Here is a 24507-nt window from a genome sequence, read left to right as displayed (position 1 = left end):
AATGTTGAAATAATACAGAGCATCAAATGTTTCAGGAAGCAAAGTGTGGACAGTGGTTCGTCACAACAGCTCAAATGCAGTCAGAGTACGAGGCTCTACACTGCAGAAGCCATATGTGGGATGGTTTAATTATAGTGCCTCATCTGAACAGCTGAAGGCCCTGGTGTCTCTGTCAGAACACTGTGAGCAGAGAATCGCCTACCACTGCAGAAGGTCACGGCTGTTTAACCCCTGGGGTAAGTACTGGCCTTAGTCTCTCAGAGCTTAGGGATGGATCAATGCTGAAAGATCAGTCCATGCTAGATTAACATGTTACTGTTTATTAAGTACTAAATAATATTAGTACTTCTGAATTATGATGAACAATGAAATATATGAAATCAGCATAAATCTGAAAATTTTACATGCAGACATTTCGGTCTGTCAAGCATCATGACAGTAAATGTAGACAAACACTTTTCTGAAGTGCGTTACTAGACAATTTTACCATGCAAAAATATTCGGTTCATTAGCATCTTACCATAACGTATGTGAGAAAGGTCATAATGGTCACCCAGTGTCTGCAGGAAGGAAGAGAGAGAGGTTTTCAAAAGCTGTTATTTCAGTTTTGGCAGCTCTTGGGGGGAGTCATGTGCAGTTTTCCTCAGTTTATGAAAAATTGATGTAGCTCTGTTCTCCTGAGGCAGATATCATGTCACTGCAGACTATAAACAAGATTATTATCCCCTACCTATTGTATCATAAAAAATGTGTGTGTGGGGTGGGGGGGTATGGGGTTCTCTCTCTGTCTCTCTCTTCTGGTCCAGCTGGCTTCAAAGAATAGCATAATTATTTGTATTGCTTTTTGAAACACTGGTTTCTCTCTGTCCCTCTTGCTATTAAAATGTGTTACCTTAGTTATAAGTCAGGTAATATAGGCAAATGTCTTGATCACTTTAGTTAAAGGGGTCACATGTTGCGATTTCAAGTTTTCCTTTCTCTTTGGAGTGTTACAAACTGTTTGTGTATAGATAAGATCCCTGAAGTTGCCAAGACTATAGTCTTAAACTCAAAGAGATATTCTTTATTAAAGTTAAGACTCGTCCATGCCCCTCCTAAAACGCCTCATGTAAATACGCTGCTACATATCTATGTCACTATGTGGAAATATTTGCATAACCCCACCCAAATGTTTATGCAAAGAAAGAAGGCGTAACTTTGATTCTCGATGTAGTATTATGTGTTTTGTTGTGAAAGCAAAACTACTTTGTTTGGTCTTCCACAAGAGGACACAACTAGAAATCAGTGATTAAGTTGTATTTGCAACATTGTTTCAGAACAGTTCAATCGAAATGTTCAGATGTTTGCAGCGCATTTTACTGAGAACTGTTTACAATGCCAGCTGGTTTGACTCACAGTCTGTCAGTAATTTGCCACTGATGATTAAAACATGAGTTTTGAGCAGTGTCGAGTAGCGCTTGTTGTTTGTCATTTCTCAGATCACAAATTCAGACATGGTTTTATGTTTACGGGGCACGATGCAACACAACACGTAAAAAGACATAGTATAAGTCATTGTAAACTGTAATTATGTCCCTACTAGATGCATCAAATGCCTAATTTATTATGGGTTTTATTGGTTTTGTCTCGTAACACCGGGACACAGCATCACAGTATAGTAAGGGGCGTAACATTTCCGTCACACGCTTGAGGTATTCAGCCAATTACAATGCAATGGATAGCTGGCCAATCAGAGCATAACTTGCTTTTTCAGAATGTTGAGATTTGTAAAAATTTAGGGCATAGAGGAGAAACAATAGATACAATACAGTATGTGGAAAATTATGTTTTTTTAAACTTAATCCACATAAACACATTTCATAACACCAAATACACAAAATCATGTTATTTTTTTAGCAAAATCATGTGACCCTTTTAAAACAAGGAGTTATCAATTATTATTATTAATATTATAATTATATGAATTGAGCATGCCATGTAAACATATTTCTCACCAAATCCAAACAATATTGATTTTCAAGATTTTTATCAGTTTTCTTCTTCTTCTTCTTCTTCTTCTTCTTACAATAATAGTAAAAAATAAATTGTTGTTTAACACAACAAATTTACATTTACATCACATCATTTACACAGATCAGTTTGTGTTAAATTATTTTGAGGCTGTTGTCTAGTTTGTCAAAGTGCTTTCCTTTCAATTTAGAGGTGAGAGTGAACAAATATTATGGCATCACAAAGTGTAATGTCTCTCACTCGCTCAAAGTCAGGAGGCAGGTTTTTATAAACAATATAAATGATTTAATCAGATGTAAATCAAATTTACAAGAGGAATGCCAAATGTAGTTTTAATTTAAGTTGTAAACTTCTTGTAGTTCATCAGCTAGCAGAGAATAAAAAAATAAAAACAGTCTGGCAGTCATCCCAGTCTAAATCCATAATTACTGCCCAGATTAAATTCCACTTGGCATTAATATGCATTGCAGATTTATTGGAAGTAATTATTAACACACCTTATCACAAGTGTTTTGATTTAGTGTGCTTAATTAAGCTGTCAGTTTAAAGATCTGTCAAGGTCTATACTCATGCAAATTCTTCTCTTTCACACAAATCAAAAGTATCATATTTCCCAGGTAGTTGCTGTCATCACTGATCAAGTAATTACAGTCATGGAGAAGTGAAATAGATATTTAATCTGATGTATATATATATATATATATATATATATATATATATATATATATATATATATATATATATCTCCATCTACTGTATATTAGTCAGTGTGTTTCCTTACACTTAACGAATGTGTGTCCATTTGAAATTACTGAAATTTTTACACATTTCCCATGTAAGTAAAATGTTTAACATAAGTCTTGATGATATATAATATTTTTTTTTATAATATTTGATAATTGTATGTTTTTTCAAGAAAATACTATTTCAGTTTTTCAACTTCAAAATTTCATGTTCAATTCAATATGTAACTTTTTAGTGTTTCTTAACTGTAATTTAATTGTAAAATTGTGTCTATTAACAACAATAGGCAAGAAAATCTATTATGATATCTACTGTAAATAATTGATTTGTAAAGGTCTTAAATGGAATCTGTGTGTTTCATTTGCATTAACATTAATAAGTCTGGCGTTACAGACAGCTCCCCTTTGTCCTGGTGGGTGGACCGCAGAGGAGAGAAGAGGACCTACTGGGGAGGAATTCAGCCAGGGGTGCAGCAGTGTTCATGCGGTCTGGAAGAGAACTGTGCTGACATGAACTACTTCTGCAACTGTGATGCAGACAGAGTGTCATGGTAACAAGGCAAATGCACTTCATGACGTCTATTAGATTACTGAGATGGACCTTACTTTTACTAACACTGGGCCTAATTCACTGATAATTGCACACAAGTTGTGCAATTATGTGCACAGACAAGGCTCAAAACCAGATGAAACACAGTAAACACCTTTTATATAAGCCTAGACTAGTTTTATGCATAATTTATACCTGATCCATAACAGCTGTTAAAGCACATCATTTTTCATACACTACATATTTTTTATTAAGACTTATTGTAGGGTCACTACAGTCAGTAAAGTATGTTAATAATCTACAATATATGATATGTATTTAAAATTGTATCTGTATTGTATATAAAATTGTATCTATTGTGTGTGTGTGTGTGTGTGTGTGTGTGTATAGTATGTGTTTGAAGAAAGTTTTTCTTTTTTTTAAAAGAGAAGCCTTTTAAGCTTTCCTAAGCTGCATTCATTTTATTGAGATAACTATTTTAAGTTTAAATATCTTTTAAAATATAATTTTAAAGCTGAATCTTCAGTTATTACTAGTCTTCAGTGTCACATAATCCTTTGTTAATCATATGCTGATTTGGTGATCAAGAAACATTTCTTATTATTAGCTTTGAATGGTATTTTTAAAAGAGCACCATTATTTGAAATATTTTTTTTTTCTATTATTTATTTATTTATTTTGAAAATGTAAACCTTTACTGACATGTTTGATCAATTTCATGCATCCTTGCTATATAAAATATATCTAATATATACATTTTTGTTTAAAATAAAGCTATGTTTTGTTTCCTTATTCATCTGTTGTTTACAGGGAGAATGACACTGGTGTCCTCTCATATAAGGAGCACTTGCCAGTGCGGGAGATTGTGGTCGGTGATACTTACAGACTGGGCTCTGAAGCTATGTATGTCGTGGGACCCCTGCAGTGCTCTGGTGACAGTACGTGAACTGATCTTTTCTGCTGTTGTCATACATGACGGATGGATTCAAAAGAAACTAAGGCCATGTTTTCCCCTGCGGCTAGTGTATTTTTTCAGTTGTTCTAAATAGGGATGCAACTAAGGATTATTTTGATAATCGATTAGTTGGCTGATAATTTTTGTCGATTAATCCATTAATCAGATGAAAACCCCTATTTTCTATATTTAAATTATACTGAAAAAAACAAACCATTCCACATTCTGCCCAATGTCCTTAAAACAATTGATAATGAGAATCGTTGTTGATTATTTTCATTATCGATAATAATCGATTTTATTGATTAGCTGTTGCAGCCCTAGTTCTACATGGGAGCGCTGCATTTCTTAAAACACCAAGAGCATGCTGAACGTCCTTTTCTCTGCACAGAGAGTTGAAGAAAGTTCAACTTTCAGGAATACGCTGCGTTCATCACTAACACTTTCTAGTCAGCTAACCAATCACAGTGGATGAGGGGCAGAACTAATACGGACCACCGTGTTTGTACAACGACTGAACGCTAGTAACATATGTAACTGTTGTTCCGTGAATTCCGGATGACTGCCAGAGAGCGGTGCTTAAGCACTAGTAGATTATCGCAGCACCAGCTCAATAGGTAGAGATAATATACCAATAAAGTTTAGTGGTTCCGTAGGCACACTAGCTCAGCCTTCGGTCTCAATATGCCTTTCTTGCGCATTCCGAGTGACAGCTAACTCTGGCGGTCATCCGGAATTCACAGAACTACAGTTGCATATGTAACTAGTATTCTGTTTCGTTCCTCCTGACCACCAGAGGTGGTGCTTAAGCACTAGTGGATGACTCCTACCAATACAGTCATGAGGAATGCCACTCGCCTGAAAAAAAGTTCAAGGTTGCTCCTGAAGAACTGCTGAACTGACAGCATGAGGTGCAGGAACGTTGAGCTTGTAGAAGCAGGCAAAAGTACATGGGGAAGCCAAAGTAGCAGCAGCGTAAATATCTGCCATAGAGACTTCTCTGAAAGCAGCTCAAGTTGTAGACACAACCCTAGTGGAATGACAAGAGATAGCCTCTGGCAAAGGTTTTCAGGGCTTCTTGTATGCCACAAAGAGAACCTCAACAATCAAATTTGACAATCTCTGCTTTGAAACAGTGGTCCCTTTCCTTGAACCCCCATAACAAACAAAAAGCTGATCTTTGCTCCTAAATGGATGGTACTGTAGCAGTCACATGTCCCTTCCGGGCTAGCACAGGACACTAAGGGTGATCCCCTAAATAATCTGACTGTGGTGCTGACTGAAAAGCTGCTAAATTGATTTATAAACAGCGGAAGCAGAACTTTATGTAGAAAAGAAGAATTTGTTCTGAGCACAACACCAGAATCATCTGGCAACCAATGCATACATAACTCACTAACATGCTTAGCAGATGCAACTGACAGCAACAACAACAAAAAACAGTGTTTAAAGATATCCATTTTAGGTCAGCTTTCTGCAAAGGCAAATTGTGTCAGACAGACAAAATCAAGTTGCAAATCCCATGCAGGAAAATCTGGTCTCAGCCATCCTGGCCCCTATAAAAACTGCACAAGAGATTATGAGAACCAAGAGAAGAACCATTAACCTGAACATAATGTGCAGGAATGGCCACAACCTAAACATTTCAGCTTGGAGGCTGCTTTGACTGAATCCAAAAGATGTTGTAAAAAGCTGAGAACTCCAGGAACTTCACAGTGTACAGGTTCTAAACCATGCTCCTCGCACCACAACAAGAAAATCATCCAAAGAGCTGCATAGAGCTGATGTGTGGATGCAGTTCTTGTCCTAATTATGGTACGAAAAATGGCAGGCTCACAAGGTGCTAGCAGTAACACTCTTTGGTTGCACATAGATATCCTGTGTAAAGTGTCCCACAAAAGTGGAAGAGGAGGAAAGACATAAAGCAGACAGTTTGGCCACTCGTGAGACAAAGCTCTGTTCTTGCAAACCACAAGCGAACTCACCTCTGTTGCGAAAACATCCACTTCTGCTTTGACAAATTGTTGGAAGCCTCCATTGCCCTGGGTGCAGAAGATCTGATTTCTCGATCCCGGGAGGTGAACCACCACCAATGATGCTAGTCTAGGAAGAGACCAAGTAAGTATCTTGTGGGTAGGTTGCAGAGACCTTGACTGTTTAGGTGAAAATTTGTCAAGGTGTTGTCGGACCAAATAAGGACATCACAGCCTGAAATAACTGGCAAGAAATGCTGCAGGGCTAGGAAAACTGCATGCAATTCCAGGAGATAGATGTGGCCCCTTGACCAAACTGGAGACCACCGGCCACAAACAAAAGTAGATTGGTGTTGCGGGCAGCTTGTTTTGTGGATGAACACAGCAGGTAAGGCAGGATTCACATTCCTCTGGACCACAGCGTATGTAGAACTGCAGTCATGCACCTAGTGAAAACTCAAGGGGCCAAAGACAGGCTGAACGGTAGGTCTGGTTCTTGAAACTGAATTAAAAAAAAAAAAGACTGTGGTGATGAGCAGTCAGACCATGAATGTATGCATCTTTCACATCGATGCTTGTGGAACAATCTTCATTGCTTACTGAACGAAGAACATCTGCTGCACATAACAAATGAAAGGGAAGAGTTTTCAAGAACATTTTTAGATGTCTCCAGTCTAGAATTGGAAAAAACCACCATCCCTCTTTGAAATGATGAAGTAACTGACTTGGCCCCACTGGTGCAAAACTATGTCGAGCCTGAATGTCCGGCACCTTGAAAACAAGAGCGCACTGAACCTGATTCAACTGATGAGTGACCTCAGAGAATTTTAACCTCTTTTCCAGAATATTGGGTCAAAACAGATGACCAGGAACAATTGGGAGGTCTCATAGTGTTTTTTTACAACCATCTGTTAGTTTCACCTGGGCAAGCCACACATGTCGGCGAGCTGTCAGAAGCGTTGTTGTAAGACTACCCCAGTTCACGAGGTATGTGGCCCATAGCCAGGAGTGCAGTTTGATGGAGTTGTGAAACCAAGGGGTCCCCATTTGCAGATTCAAGTGTACAAGTTGTGGCGAAGAGTAATTGACATATTGTGTTTTCCGCATGAGTTATATATGCGATAGACTCATATGCATTTTTGAGTAGCGAGTACTGGGGCAATGCACATTGTCTCACAGGGCCACAAGGGCAGCGACAGGTTGCTCTTTTTTGGGAGAAAATTGGTTGAAATTCTGCAACGAAATCCTTCCATGGTGGCATAGCAAAGTTAGACCCAGCTGAAGGTTGCCTAAAAAAGACATTGGACTGGGCTGGCTGCACTGATGAGTTATCCAGTCCTAAACGAGCAACCGCCATCTGGAGCAGAGTTAAGGTATTATCCACGGAGGATGGAATTAGTCCAGAATGAATCAAATCACCACTAGATCAACCTGTGGCTGGTAAAACTCTATTCTCCTGTGGGGAAGATTGCGCAGCAACATTCACCATATTGAAGTGATCCTAAAAAAGTGAGTCAGATGCACGTCAAAGTCGGTGCGAGATGGAGAAGAGAAACTGTAAGGTTCGTCATCCATTCTCTTAGAACCCTCTTCATCTGCCTGTGTGATAAGCTTCACTTAACAGCGCGAAAATCGATTGAAAAATGACCTATCACAGACAAACGAGAAAGAGAAAGAGACCAAAGGATGAGCTAGTGTATCTATTATACTCGAGGCTCAGTCTACGTCACCACGTGACTTTTTTTGATATATTATTTCGACCTTTCGAGCTGGCTTAAACTAGTGCTTAAACACCTCCTCTGGTGGTCAAGAGGGATGAAACAGAACAGCTATTGAGTTACTATTGAAGTTAATATTGCTTGTCTCTGAGTATTTATGTCTTTAACAGATTGAATTGCTGGATTACCATAATATTGCTATAGAAAATAATGTTTGGAGAAACATTTAATTATCTTTGTATTTGCCATTATTTCAGTGGATATACCATATCACAGCATCTCAACAAAAAAAAAAAAAAAACGCTGCGCTCTCACAGCTGGGAGTTTTCAGCTGAGCACCAGGAGTTTTCAGCTGGCAAAAAACATTTTGGTAGAGCCTAGAGAGAAGAAAACAAGCAGACAGAAGCAGATAATTCAGTCTATAAAAGGAATATGTAAACTGTCAAATAAATGACATTTGTCTTTCTTCTTCTCTGTTAGAGTTCCTGTGGAATGCTGTATCTTTTTACCAAGCGGCTTCATATCTGCAGTTCCCAGCTCTCCAGGTAGAGCTTTCCCTTGATGTCTCCTTCTACTTCAAGACTGCTTCCCCCTCTGGGGTCTTTGTGGAAAACATGGGCATTCGAGACTTTATCCGGGTTGAGCTGAGCTGTGAGTCCCAGCACATCTGTAACATCTGTAAAGGGCCTATGTTAGATTTCTAATTGAGCAGTATAACAAATAATGTTTATAGAAGAAATAGATTAAACTTACAAAAAATATATTTTTCTTAACAATTAGTTTATGCAATATAATGAATTAACAATGAAAAAATGTATGCATTTAGTGTAATTTATCATTTTGATTTTTCACTGTACTATTGTTCATTGTTCATGTTTATTCTAAACATATAAAATAATTGTTATTTTATTCAACTTAGATTGTTAAACATTGATATATTCACTACTCTTCAAAGGTGTGAGATTGGTAAGATACATTTGGAAATAACTGTTTTCTATATTTATATACTTTAAATATTATATAATTCTGTATAGGCAAATCTGAATTTTCTGCAGTCATTACTCCAATCTTCAGTGTCACATTATTCTTTAGAAATCTTTCTAATATGCAAATTTTCTGCTCCAGAAACATTTATTATTAAAAATAGTTGAGCTGCTTAATTTCTCTGTGGAAACCATGAAACAACTTTTTCCAGGATTATTTGAATTAAAAAAAAAAAAAAGCATTTATTTGAAACAGTATCATTCTGTATATAATAAAAGTCTTTACTGTCAACTCAATACATCCTTGTTGAATAAAATAAATATTTTCCTTGAAAAAAAAACTAATGAATGAACACTATTGTTTATCTATCTAGCACATTTAGAAGTGTTAGTTTTCACTTATTTAGACTTCTCTCCTCTTTGTTCCTGTTTACCCAGCTCCCTCAGCTGTGACTTTCTCCTTTAATGTGGGCGACGGGCCAGTTGTCCTGACCGTCAAATCTCCTGTGCCACTGAACGACAGGCAGTGGCATTGGGTTCGAGCCGAGCGCAATGTGAAAGAAGCATGCCTGCAGGTCGACCAGCTGCCCCTGCGGATCATAGAAACCCCACCTGATGGACACCTTCGCCTTCAGCTTGGAAGCCAGCTGTTTGTTGGTAAAATAAACCTTTTGAAAGGGCACCGCAGAGAGAGAGAGGAGTTGTTTATTCAGTTGAATAGTATGCATCTGCTTTTGAATAGTATTTCTAATTAACCCCCCCCCCCCCATAATTTCCTCTCTTATCTCTCAGGAGGCACAACCACAAGACAAAGAGGCTTTCTTGGATGCATTCGAGCATTTAACACCAATGGAGTGAATTTTGACTTGGAGGAACGAGCCAAAGTGACACCAGGAGTGAGTTCAGGGTGCGCTGGTCACTGCAGCAGCTCAGCTGGGCTCTGCCACAATCGGGGGAAATGCATTGAGAAAAGCAGCGGTTACATGTGCGACTGCACTAATTCTGCTTACGGGGGACCCTCTTGCACAGAAGGTAATATTCCAAATTTGTATAAATAAATTAAACCTTTTATAACTGTTTAATCCAAGTAATACACACACACAAAAACAAATAATAAAAGAAAAAAAAAGCAATAAAAGAAAGCACTTAAAAAGACTATTCATAATAACTAGTACGATGTTTAATTTGAGAGAATCCATGAAAGAATCCATGTTTTACTTTATAGATGAATACAAAATAAACAAAATATAATGAATAAATAATTTGAATGTAAAATGCATTATCTTTTTAATAACAGATTCAGTATAACAATAAAAATCCTAAATGTAAAATATAATTATTTTGCAGACAGTTATTAAGCAATAATGAATGCTTCCAACAGCATCATCTTTGTCTTGGACCTGATGAAACTGCCATGTAATATGTGACATGAATTCATGGATGACTAAGTGACGTCTATATATTTGCATAATGTACCTTAAAAATAAGTTAGCCATATGTCAGTGGGCAAGCGCTGCCAGTCTTTGAATAACTCTGCTCTATCAAAGGCTCTCTGGTGCTGGATTGGAGAGCTTTGATGTTGCCTGTATGAGCACTGGAGGCGCAGAAGTCTCGGAGGCGTATGTGTTGAGTGGGATTTTTGAACATCTTGATGTACGGAATCTTTTTTTGCATAAGTTTCTTTAGTTTACAAAAGCTGCCCTTCCATTATGACAGAACAACCAAGTATTAATGACTTATCTTAACCTTGCTATGTTTGAATTTGCACTTTCCTTGTGTGGGTGTTTTTTCTAGCATCTTGTTAATGAAAGTTATGCCATACTGGCAGACTTTTTTTTTTTTTTTTTTTTCAGAAATATAGTGTTATATAATCTGTCCGTAAACAAGAAGGGAAAATCTACACATTTGTATTCATGAAGACATCAGAAAGTCAGATGTGCATTAAGCTGCCTTTCTTTAGTTTGATCTGATGAGCTGTGCTGATCAAAGGCACTGGGGATGAGATGAGAAAGTCTGACTGTTCTGTTCTCTTGCCTGGGTCTGTCTGTCTGTCTGTCTGATAGTCTGTATCTAATAGAACCTGCCATTGATGATGCACATTATTCAAATACAGACAGAAGAAAATGTAATTAATGCCAAAGTACTTGTTCTGATTTTTGCTGCAATAGTCATAGACGCATTATGATACTGGGAATGTTTAATATCTCGATTTTTAATCTTCTCTGTGTGTTCTTTCTGTCTGTCATCGCCGTATGTTCTCTGTCTATCTCTCTGTCTGTCTGTCTGTCTGTCTTTTTCCTGTTTCACTTCAAAATGTTTCACATTTGCGGAAAATGTCTTACAAGTTATTTTTCTTGTTGACTTGTTGACCAGCCGGCAAACTTATAGGATAAAACTTCTAACTCAAAACGTTTAACATAAAAAAAAGGATTGAACTGAGCACCAGGACACATTTCTCAATACTTCTCAAAACTCTTTCACAGTTCATCTAATCCACTTGGCACATCAGTACATCTCACATTCAAAATGCACTAAAACTACCAAAACACTTACTTACATGTCTGCAATCAAGTCATTCTTTCATAACACCACCAAAGATTGGCACCCAACAAAAACACTTAACACTAACAACAGGTAGCAGTCACACTTTATTATAAGGTCTAATTCTCACTATTAACAAACCATTAACAATGAGTTTTGTCTCAGTAACTACTAATTTGCTGCTTATTAATAGTTAGAAAGGTTGTTATTTAGTTTAGGCATTGGGTAGGATTAGGGATGCAGAATATGTTCTTCATAAGTACTAAAAACAGCCAATATTTTATTAAAAGGCATGCTAATAAGCAAGTAGTTGATAGTGTGATTTGGTCCCTATACTTAAGTGTCACCCAGGTAGAATTATAAAAATCAATTATTTTGTAAAATATCTTTACAAAACAAGAGTGAAATCTCTCTACTATTCAGAATTCATTTAGTATATTTTACATTGTTACTGTTTACATTACAGTACAAATTGTTCTAAAGATTTGTCCCCTTTTGTACAGATGGGCATAAAATGTATAGACTAACACTTGTGCAGCTGTTCAGCTATATCATTTTTTAAGATTTAGAAATGTATGTAGAATTGTATTTAGAATGTTGTTTACTAAATTATGTATGGCCGTTGCTTGTAGAATCAATTGATATAAATGTACTGTATGCATGGTCAAGAGTCACAAAATTCAAAGTGTTTAAACAAAACTCTTGGAAATCAGGTAAACCTGATGAATGTCCATCTGGTCTTTTTATGTCCACAGAGGTGTCCATGTCCTTTGAAAGAGGGGCTTCAGTCACCTACATTTTTCAGGAGCCGTTCTCTGTCATACAGAACCGGTCGGCCGCACTGCTGTCTGTCCCTTCTCAGTACAGCAAGACCAGAGACAACCTGGCACTGAGTTTCCAGACCACACAGAGTCCTGCCATGCTGCTCACAGTCAACACCCTCAGCCAGCAGTATGTGGCCATCATCTTAGCTCGGAACGGTGAGACGGCTGTGCAAACGTTTATCATTTTCAATGCTGGATGACAGTAGTTTATGAAAGGTTTATATGTCTATAATAGGGATATTGCAGCACTAAATGAATTACCTACATCCCCTATTATCTGGAATACTGTACTGCGAGATTAAATTTAAAGAAACATAAAAAGTTATAGTTCTCTGATTGTGCTCTTCTCTAATGAGATTTAGGCCACACGGCCACTGATTAATCCTGCTCATTTGGTTCTTAAACTGTCAGTTTTACAGCCTTGTAGATCACTAGATGTGCTAGAATCGTAATAAATCACAATTAACTAGCAAAACATTAACAGTCCAAACTAGATGAGGCGTTGTTATATAACCAAAGCTGTTAATTTCATGCTGTTCTGCGGGCTTGCGTTAAAACTCTTAAAAGAACAGTTTACTCAAAAATGAAATGTAATCATACTCATGTCATTCTAAACCCATATGATATTGTGGAGTTGTAAGGGCAATATTCTTATGTTTTCTATGCTTTTAAAAGTGAATGGCAACCAAAATGTGTCAAGATCCATAATGACAAAATACTAAAAGTGAAATAAATATAAATTAGAATATATATATATATATATATATATAATGCTATATATTAGCAAATTAAATCAATAAAATATATATTTTATATATATATATATATATATATATATATATATATATATATATATATATATATATATATATATATATATATATATTTACATCAGAATATAGTACATAAAACATGTTGACTGCTGATAATTTTTGTCATTTTTGGTTACCATTTATTTTTATCGCATCAAAACGAGCAGCATGCACCTTGCACTGTAAGGTTTGTGTTCCAAGAAAATCTTACATGTTTGAAACACAAGACTGAGTAAAGAGCTGTGCTTTAAAGATCAATCATGCCTTCACCCAGCTTACCAAAATATGGATTTTTATTATGCAACACTCATTCCTACATAATAGCACCACCCACATTCTTGTTGAGCTAAATCTAATCACACAATGCTTTTTAGAAATACTGACAAGACGTGTTAAGAGATGTCTCAAATATAACTCTAACAACTTTGTGGGGGAATTTCAGCACGACCTACACGCTGACCCTTTATCGGCACTATATGTGTGTAGGAGGGACAAATAAATGTGTATTGACAGATTCAATACAGAGTTAAGGCTAGAGGCTGCCAGGGAATTAATATTTATAATTTTTTTAGAGCAGCTGCTAAGGTCCTACATAGTCTATATATAAATATGTTGTCTCATAGACTTATCCAAGACTCTTCTTGGGAGCTGGAGCTGTGAAGTCCATCTGCTGTGCTCCGTAATAATGCTACAGAATGACTCCCAAATTATATTGGAACATACATAATTCACCATGACTGGAGTTACATGGTTTTAATTTTTGCATGACTCATCCAAGTACCACATGGATAATATAATTGATTTTTACAATGATTTACAACATGCTCCCCAAAAAATCATTCATCCCTGACTACAGCTATAAGGAACTTTTGCCAAATATGTTAATGCATTGATCTGTTCCTCTCAGGGAGTTTACAAATCTGGTACAAACTGCATAAGGAGAAGAGACCGGATGTGTTCGTCCCCATCTTGAGCAGCCTGGCAGATGGACGGCTGCATAGAGTTCACATCCAGCGGGAGGGAAAGGACGTGTTTGTTCAGGTGTTATATTTCAATACATACATGAAACATGCGTGCTTACACTGGATTTGTTTGAAACACGAGATAGATAATCACAGCAGTACAGATAGTTCTGAGAAACAGCCTTTTTAGTACATCGATTACTGTATAGCCTTATACAATTCGCATAATAGCTTATTAGAATTGCATCGCATTCTATGCAGTTTCTCATGTATTCATTCAATTGCTCTTGATTTTCTTAGGTTGACCATGAAAATAAGAAGTACACCCTTTCATATGATGCAGCATTTAACTCTATGAAGTCACTGACCTTGGGAAAAGTAACAGGTAATGAATATAATTGTTCTTGTTTAAAAAGCCTCCTTTAAGGGGAGAAAAGTGGCAAAGGAAGCATTATCTGTAATATGGATTCAAAATATCTACACTCATACTCACCTTTATGTTGTTTTGCTCCTGAAGTTTTCCCAGCTACATAGAGCCATGACTTTTCAGAACCTGTCATGATGCTTGATGGGTCTGAAATTTCCCCTTTCCTGACATTAGACAAGGGTGATTCACCAATGAAGGCTGACTGTTTGAAACCTTTTATCTTTTTTTCAGTCTCTCAAAGTGTCTAGCAGTCACGAAGCACATGTATTAACGGTGCAAGAGCAGGATTGTGCTTGTGTCTGAAATATATTCAGGGGTTTGAAACTAGTGAAACTTTTTGGGTTCCTGCCTGTCTGTAATTGTAACTTTTGATATGAATGCTCACAATAGCTGTACACAGTGCTTTTGATGAGTATTTACTATTAATATGTATGACAAAAACAATCTTTGACATACGTGCTTTTCTTTTTCCAAACAGGAAGTGATGTCATGGATGATGAGGTAGCTCATGCTGGGTCTAAAGGCTTCATTGGCTGCTTCTCATCTGTCCAGTACAACCACGTTGCTCCACTGAAAGCGGCGTTATTGAACCGAGGTAGCTCTCTAGTCAGCATACGAGGACATTTACTGGAATCAAACTGTGGAGCATTAGCTGACCTTTCAACCTCTGTATCTCGTCTTGGTGAGTTCTTTTAAATTAATGCAAAAATAATTAAGCCGTTTAAGAATACAAAGCTTTAGCCTTTGAGTGCATTATTTGCATAGCAATTCACAGTTGTACAATTTAAGGAATATTGTTAGGATTGAATGTTGTCAGACATATCGTATCCAACATTTAAATATTGATTTTAAAAGAAGGGACATCACAATATGTGTTTGGTCGGAAACATATCCCAGTTGCCTTATAATTCTCCACAGTAATTGTGAAAACAGTGGGTCACAGGTCTGCTTTAATGAAATGACAAATCACCTGGTGTGCTTTTTTTCTGTTTTGAATGGCTCTTGTGGCTTTATAGTTATTGTAGGCATAATAAAGACGCCCTGTGGCTGGATTAGTTATGAGAAAAATAGATGCAATTTATAAAACATACACTTAAGTAATAGTTACTGTGAGCATGGTCCAAGTTTTTATGGGAATGAGGAGATCTATGTTGAATTTTCTAAACATTTTACCTAGAGTTGCCAATCAACCATAGCACTAATCTACCTTGTAACTGAAATTAATAGATTTAGAAACAAAATTTACTTTTCACTTTTGAATGATGAACATAAAACAGAAAACATAATGCAGTGAAAGGGAAGTATAATCAGCATTGTGAAAAACAAAAGGGTTGGACTCTTAAAATGTGCATCTTGCCCATACATCTCTTTACAGTTTAACCCGTGTTAGATCTGTGTGATGCATGTGTCACCTCTCTGTAGATCATGGAGAGGAGGTGGGAAAAGATAACGAGCATCACGAAGACGACAGCCAGCCTGATTCAGCTGTAATCGGAGGTTTGTTTTACCACCTCAGTCTGCTTCATTGTTTCATTTGTAACAGTCAGTGAAGTATGAAATGAGCTTTCACTATCACACATATTGTTTATGTTCATCTTTCCTTTTTGCTCTCTTTATTTCAGAAATGGGTAATGACTTTGTATTGGTAATTTGTTGTGCGCAGTAACTCATGGTAATAAAATCTCCATTGAAACTGTCACAAGGGATTGTTCACTGTTAGTTATTTGTTGGCAGCATAAATTTTCCATTAAATGAGAAATATAGTTGTGAGATGTGAGACTGTGGGAGTGTTGCATTCATTGGCATTTAATTTTTTATTTCATTTTATTTTCAAATCCTGTCAAGCTGAACCTGTTTTGAATATATGTCTTTCACACAAGATGCAACCATTTTGATCACTTTCTGAATTGTAATCGATGCAAACCTGAATCAGGTTTTAGTTTTTTTTAGCTAAATAAGACTTCAACCTTTTAAAAAATTGCCTTGTCAGATTTTGGTTTGCGCTTTTGTGCTTTTTATAAATGCAAGAACGCTCTCTGTGAACGGCCCCATTTCCAATTCAAAACACCTTTTAAGTTGAGTGTCCGTTCTGATTCGCAGGTGTGGTGACAGCTGCGGTCTTCAGTACCCTCTGTGTGCTAGCAGTGATGACTCGTTTCCTTTACCAACATCGTCAAGCTCAAAGAACTGCAAGACTCCAAGAAAAGGAACACCAACGTAGCCTTGAAGCTGCTTACAGGGCAGAGTTTCACCTTCACAACTCCATGAGAGACAGCATGCAAGAGTACTACATCTGATGGACAGTCTTGTAGCTTTCGGTTCAGCTATCAGTTCCTCCCGTGTCTCCTTCAGCAAACATGTCATGAGGCCCTTACTATCCGGTAAGGACAGTTAGTTGGATATTTCCTCGCTTTGGGAACAGTGGGATCTTCTGATCTGTGTAAGTAGTAGCTTGTAGTTTTCACAGTGCTTGCCCCAAGTGTTGGATTAATCAACATTAGGTTATTTATGGGATGTGAGTGGTGTGTTAGGAGGTATTTGTATTAATTCAGTAATATGCCCTCTGGATAGTAACTGAAATGGAGAGTGTCATCTTTATTGCATGAATGCAGATGCAGACTCTGAAGTGTTAATTATTCTGTTAACAAAGGAAACTAAACCCACATATTTTAAGCCTGTGAATTTTTCTAGGTTACCAGAAACATCTTCAAAGTGGCAACATTGTGAGAGGAAGTACCTGGTACATTATTTAAATAATATAATGCTTCAGGTCGAGGACAGTAGTCTGTCCCAACTTGATTTATAATTTTACGTTACTCTGCCTCATAGTTAAGAATACAATTTGTCGATGTGTAAACATGCAGGACAAGTTTAAATGATTTTAGTTTCACAAAGAAGCTGCTAACAGAGACCAAACTCATTCAGTAAAGTGACTTGATTAAAAACATTAGCAGAAATATTGTAGAGTTGAACATGATGCTTCCTAATGTAACATTACCTGTCTGTGTTATGTGAAATATCTGCCATATTGATAATGAACACATTTTAAGAGGTCAGTAAGAATTTTTTTTTTTTTTAATGAATGCTTTTATTCCTGAAGGGTGCATTAAATTGATCAAAAGTAACAGTAAAGATATTAGTTTTTTTTTTTTTTTTTTTTTAAATAAATGCTGTTTATTATCTTTTATTTATCAAAGAATAACAGTTTCCACAAACATATTAAGAAGCATGACTTTTTTTAACATTGATTGTAATATAATTGTTTCCTGAGCAGCAAATCAGCATTTTTTATGAAATATCATGAGACACTGAAGACTGGCTGTGAAGTAATGGCATCTGAAAATTCAGCTTTGCCATCAAAGAAAAAAATAAAAAAATAAAAAAATAAATATAAAATATATTAAAATAATAAAAAGTAACATTTTATTACAATACAGTTTTTTGCTGTATTTCTGATCAAATAAATGCAGCCTTTGTGAGCATAGAAGAAAAAAATCTATATATATATATATATTAGAAAAAAAATTCTTACCGACCCCAATCTTTTGAACAGTAGTGTGGGTGTAGATTGACTGTGTTGTTCTAGTTACCTGGATATGTGTCTATTTTGACACGAGTTGTAAACGGATGATGGAAATTTCCCGCTGTTTAACCTTGCCGTGTTACACTAACGGTGTGAATCCCGATCACAGAAACAGTTACGCTGGTGTCATAGGCTGTCCCCCCCTCCCTGAGACAGTTTGACAATCCGTTAACATCTGCTATTATCTTCTGTTTCTGGAGGCTCAAAAATAACATGCAGTGACACAGAATTGCATGTAAAGTTTGACTAAAATACATTGCACATTCCACTAGAAATCAGAGGCCGTTCCTTTGAAATCCAATCATCATCAAGATCAGAGATCAGATCCCCCGAGACGGATGATAATATCAGGTGTCTTCGTCGTCTCTGTCTAAAATGGTGAATGCCACTGAATCTCCACCATCAGTTCACAGCATCTTAATGGCAAGAATAACACTAGACATCCTTCAATGAGCTGGATAACCGAAAATCTTCACAGACAGTTCTGAGTACTGTAGGTCATAACTGTAGCAGGTAGTCATTTAATATTTGCCTGTAATACAAAATCAGTATTGACTCTGAACAAAAGATTTGGTTGCACTTTATTTTACAGTATGTGTACTTGCAATGTACTTACCTAAGGTAGTACTGGGTAATAAAATGTAACTACATGAATTAAGGTTATGTTTAGGGGTAGGTCCAGGGTTAGTAGCTACTGTAGTTCTTACCCAGTTATTGTAATTACTATAAAAAACTACATAGCATCTACATGTGGAACAGGACTCTAAAATAAAGAGCTACCAAGGATTTTGTCATGCATATACATTAATACCTGTGGTTTAAAAAAAAAAAAAAAACACTTCCTTGAAAGTCTATCAAATGAACACAAAAACTGTTAACTGTTCTTTACTCCAATACACAAGATAATCTTCGTACAGTAAGTGGCATTGTATTATTTATTATTTTCCGAGATGATCTCTCATTCTTTTCCCCAGCGAACACAGAGATACAGTAGTTGTTTTATGTAGGACTGGACTGACAGATCTTTCTCTTTCTCTTTGGAAACGGAAGTGTCCTTTGATATATTTCTCTCTCAAACTATTTTGTACCTCTATTGATATTAATTATTTTAGGGGCTGTTTTGTATGAATGTAAATGTACAGCTATATTGTAAATACATGTTTAATAAAAAAAAGAGATTTTTTTCATTATTGTGCGACATTTTTGAGTAAGTCGATTTTTTTTCAAAAGCTTTCTGTACTGTACATTTACAGTATAGAAGCAAGGTTAATAGCATTACATGGGACAGTTAATGTGACAATGACTGTGTGCACTTTATCTTTATAGCACAGTAACATGTCTTTAAAACCTCTAGCCTGTAAAGTAATTTACTCTCATTTCACATTACAGTTGCTGTCACAATATAATTGCTTTAACTGATTTATTAATTTCCTTCATTCACATAAGGAACGATAATATGTGTTTCTCCTTTTTTCACAGAATAAATTAAATAGTTTATGAAAAAGATTTGCCATTTTTTTTCCAGGAGTAATTTGAATTGTTGTGCGTGCATAGACCTTTTATTCAACCAAATGCAATTGTCTTTTACATACTGTATGAAGATGACACTCAAAAACAATATACAGCATCATTACCAATGCAAATATCACAAAAAGGTTTGCATAATCTTGGTTAATGGCTAATTAAGCATTTTGATAAAAGAGCCCAGCTGCATCATCCATATGCAAAACTGAACAATGAGTAATGATGAAAATTGTCTTAAGGTTTTAGTGATGAGCATGGTCATTCCCAAGGTATTACAGTCTATGAAAAAAATAAAAAATAAAATAAAATGACAATAATATTAATAATGAAGTGCTTACTTGTGTAAAGCTCACCACTATGCTGCAATATTGTGGGTGGCTTGGCTTTCAGTATACAGTATATTGCTTGGGTTCCTTTTTTCAATAAAGTCTATGTTTTTGTTGTTGTCCACCAAGCAGAGATCATAAGTATACTGAGCTAGTATTTCATACTTAGAGACTTGTTCAATTCCCCTTTGTCTAGTGTATTTATTATTATTATTATTATTATTATTATTATTATTATTATTATTATTATTATTATTATTATTATCATTATTATTATTATTATTATTATTATTATTATTACAAACACGCAGCTTTTCACATCACAAGGTGTTCGTTGTGTGGATTATTGTCATGCTTTTATCAGTTGTTTGGACTGGCGGCACCCATTCAGCATCCGCTGCCGAGCAAGTGATGTACTGCCAAAGTTTTACAAATATGTTCTGATGAAGAAACAACTCATCCTGGATGGCCTGAGCGTGAGTACGTTTTCATCAAATTTCCATTTTAGGGTGAACTATTCCTTTAAGAATTGAGTCTTAAGAAAGTAGAAGCATAAAACTCTAGAATCTATAGGTTTACAGTCAATAAGGTAAAGCTGTTTATAAATAAAGTATTGTTTCAGAATATTATTCAAATAATGATTGCAGTTGTACTGATTACGTAACACTTGAAGATGAGCATGTGGATAGTTCTGTTTTAATCCATGTAAGAATGTGTGTCATTTGTTTATGGTTGGCCGTCAAGCAACATTTAATTTACCAACCTATTTTACTTTGACCTTATATAATTTATTTGTTGTAATAAAAGCCAGGGTGTATCAGGAACAGCAGGACATTTGCAGGAACTGATTTGAGGCAGTGAAGATGGAGCCATGGCTATATGCTTTGCTCTCCAGTCCCCTTTGCCTCACAGCAACCTTTTTCAACATCGTCTTCTCTTTTTGTCTAATGAGACCAGTCGCTGGAGTAATGCCTCGCAATCCACTGCGCTTCTTGTTAATTGTTGTGTTATTCAATTCAACGTTTCAACAACTGGTGACTGTGCTGACCATTGTTATGTTGCTTTTTGATGCACCTTTCTGGCTTCAAACGCTAACCAGAGCTTTGATTTATCAGTTTTTCTGCGCCAACTTCTCATGCAATGCCTGGATCAGCATTTTCTACTACATTTCAATTGTTCCTCAGCAACATCCCATCTTTATCTGGATTAAGAGGAATATGAATGCCATACTATACATCAGCTTCGGTCTGAATCAAATAGTGCTTCTAATTTCTTTGTCTATGGGAGCAGTAACATATTCTTTGCTTGGGCCTGTCCCAAGCAATTTCACTTCACCTGAACTAAACAAAACACTAGTTGAAAGCTTAGAGACAGACTTGTATTTATTTCATGTGGCTAATTTTACATATTTGCTATATTGCACCTGTCCGCTGTTCACGTTATTATTCTCTTGGGGCAAAACCTTTGTTTATCTGCGCAAACATATGAAAAAGATGGGCCAGAGCAGTGAATCTTTTTCCCAACCCCAGCAGAAGAGCCAGATGCGGGTCACAGTAACAGGCATGGTACAGGCAGCCCTGTTTCTGCCCAGCAGCCTGTGGACTATTGCAGTTGCTTTCCTCTACATAACGGACCTCTTCGAAATGGTTGATCCCAATAGATTTGTCACAATGACATTCTGCTCAATGTCCAGTTTGGGAAATTTACTGTGTTTTGGATTCTCCCAGTCTGTGTTTCGCCATGGAATTGTAAGTGTCATTAACAAACTAAAGAGACACAAATAAGATCTTAGGAATCTCACCATTTATTATGCAGTTTCATTATATCTGATTTAAGCAAACGTATGTTTAGAACTTGTAGGCTCTAACCTATATTTTCACATGTTAGTAAAATTGAAATGGGAAATGTATGGAAATTAACAAAAATATTTTTAAGGGAAGACCGGGGAATGCTGAAACATGTTTTGTTTAAACGTCTGTAACTGAGTTTTGTGCTACATGTGAAGTTTTGCTATAATATTCCCATATATTCCTCTGCTTTGAATTACAAATCTACAATTTATCAATAAGCTGTGTAAATTAATGTCAAGAGTAACTGCAACCAACAGCTATAACCATGAGCCTTAATAATTGTAATATTACACTGAAACAATTTTCACTCAGATACTCCATCGAATTAAGCAGGAAATTTTAAGTTAGAAAGACTGATATAGTGTTTTCTTGTAAAACACATATTTACACAGTTTAGAAAAATTGGTCACATTTTATTTTAAGGTCCAGTTCTCACTATTAACAAACCATTAATTATGACTTTTGCCTCAGGAAACTCTTAATTGGCTGTTAATTAATAGTTATTAAGGTGGATGTTAAGTTAGGTATTAGGATTAGTGATGTAGAATATGGCCATGATGAATATATGCTATATATGTAGTAAGAAACAGACAATTGTTGTTAGTATGCATGCTAATGAGCAACTAGTTAAAAGTGAGAATTGGTCCCTATACTAAAGTGCTACCAATAAATCCAATTTTGTAAATGTAAGTAACCTCATTTGATTTCAATTTAATGAAATTTGAAACATTTTTATTGAACAGCAAGCCAAACTGTGAACAAAATAGTACACAAATCCAGGCAATGTACAGTATGCGGTGTGTCAAAATCATGGCTTATGTTTACATTGTCCTATTTTGGCAAATAATACTGTGCATTGCTCTGATTGGCCAGGACTGTCAATAAAGGGCTGACGTCGCTTTATTTGCATCTGAAAAAATCTCCTTTATGGTACATTAACTGTGTAGCAAATCCTGCACATGACAACCTCTGGATTTAATCGAACCATATGATTTTATTGAAATGTATAGTCAAATCCATGCCTTTCCCTTCAGAGTGGGGAGAATTTGCCTTCACTACACCTGCTGTATGCCTCATTAACTGGGATGGGGGTGTGTATAGCACGTTTTGCCGAGCAGCACATGATATTTCAGTCAGTGAATAAAATACAGTCAGCTGAATATCTTTCTTTAAACTGATGCAGACAATTTAGGGTTAAATTAACCATTATAATGCTCCATAATACTGCATGTGTGTATAGATTCGTGGTGTACTATAGCATGATGAAATGTTCAAGTCTCTTTTCCAAGCTATTTCAAACAAATCGTCATGTGTGAAGATTTATATTCAAATTATTGTGCAGTGGAACATTATTCATTCTTCTGTACTGTACCTTGTTAAGTATGCTTCACCAATTTCCCCAGGAGTTTGTCACAATAGTGTGCAGCCACAACTTTATCTGTGCACTCATGCTGAGTCTATTAATTTGGTTTTAGGTCTATTCCGTGTGTGATAGGCAGTTGTGACTGACATTATATAACACACAATATTTGATTGTTTTACCACAGACTAGGCTGCTGCAGATTTGAACGTGCCATTGAATGAAGAAAAATAAACTTGAACTTTTCGTGTTCTTATTTGAAATGTATTCTTTGCCACTTGACTGGGCACGTTGTTTTGTGTTTTTAAGGTTGATGGCTTCAGATTATTGAATAATTTCCCATAAGCTAATATTCTTTCATCACAAAAAAAGCAATTAAAAATCCAAAAGCATTTTAGGATAGCCTATTCATAAATCCTTGTGCTTTCGTTTTTGTTTTATATTTCAAAGGAACACACACAGTGAGTGACCCCATTTTTTCAAATTCAGGAACTGTACCTTCTCTAAAAATTGTCTAACATTTGAACTTCTCAGTTAAATTAGTGCCAGGGTGACCAACATTTCTCTCTATATTTGAAGTTAATTATGCAGTGATGGCTGATGAAAGATGTCTCCATCTTATAAACCTCTGGTTATTTAATAAATACTGTAGCTTGAAGGACAATTTTGGCTTTTTATCTCATTATCTGCCTTATCCCTTCCCATTGACAATCCAATAAAACTCTGTAATTATTCCCTCTGGGTGCTAACACTCAGTAAATCATTTAAATGTCAAATATAACTTCATGAACAGGAAACACTGCAGTCTCTCATTCAGTCTGCATGCTCTATATTGCTTGAAGTTTTAAAGGAATATGAAAGGCTCTTAGCTGCTTTTCACTGTTGGTTACTGGTACATATAAAATAAAATAAATCTATATTTACATAAAATGTTGCTGAACAGTGAACTTGTTGAAATGGATAATATTTTATGAAAAAAATAAGGATGTGCATACCTGATATGAAACAGCTGAAGAGCACATTTGGCTTTATCACGATCTGTCCTTTGAGACCAATAATGTAGTGCAGCCAAGCACTCCACAGTAAAACTGTCAGTGATCCCAATGATTACTGTTCTCTCTCCTGAAGAATATCTTTATCTAATTTAACATGAGTCAGTGGCTACTAAGCAATGAACAACCACATCAGATAATTAACTCTGAATGAGATCAAGGGGAGACGTGGATAGTTTAGCTCAATCCATGCTAGATCAGCAGTGTTTGGATTTTTTCATGTATGCACCGATGGCTTGTTCACAACAAGATATGCATTCAGAAAATAGAAGGGATGAGTTTTAATTTCATACAGATGTTTAAAAAAGCACAGA

General features: G+C 36.1%; 2 protein-coding genes across 2 annotated transcripts in view; both read left to right on the top strand.

The window, feature by feature from the left end:
- Positions 1-17561, top strand: part of LOC113108567 (contactin-associated protein-like 5) — a 63191-nt gene extending 45630 nt beyond the window's left edge. The window contains exons 13-24 of the mRNA XM_026271770.1: positions 36-236; positions 3148-3304; positions 4114-4241; positions 8430-8600; positions 9371-9589; positions 9725-9964; positions 12229-12453; positions 14017-14150; positions 14372-14456; positions 14977-15180; positions 15921-15995; positions 16599-17561. Coding sequence (XP_026127555.1) covers positions 36-236; positions 3148-3304; positions 4114-4241; positions 8430-8600; positions 9371-9589; positions 9725-9964; positions 12229-12453; positions 14017-14150; positions 14372-14456; positions 14977-15180; positions 15921-15995; positions 16599-16795 — 2036 coding nt within the window. The 3' untranslated portion in view covers positions 16796-17561. The remainder of the gene's footprint in view (positions 1-35; positions 237-3147; positions 3305-4113; positions 4242-8429; positions 8601-9370; positions 9590-9724; positions 9965-12228; positions 12454-14016; positions 14151-14371; positions 14457-14976; positions 15181-15920; positions 15996-16598) is intronic.
- A 3233-nt stretch (positions 17562-20794) lies between these two features.
- On the top strand, positions 20795-21715 carry LOC113108050 (taste receptor type 2 member 60-like). The gene has a single exon (XM_026270876.1). The coding sequence runs from the start codon at positions 20795-20797 to the stop codon at positions 21713-21715; it is 921 nt and encodes a 306-aa protein (XP_026126661.1).
- Positions 21716-24507: the final 2792 nt, after the last annotated feature.

Source organism: Carassius auratus, chromosome 9 (assembly GCF_003368295.1).
Source record: "Carassius auratus strain Wakin chromosome 9, ASM336829v1, whole genome shotgun sequence".
NCBI lineage: Eukaryota > Metazoa > Chordata > Actinopteri > Cypriniformes > Cyprinidae > Carassius > Carassius auratus.
The sequence above is the reverse complement of the archived record's forward strand: the minus strand, read 5'-3'. Positions and strand labels throughout refer to the sequence as shown.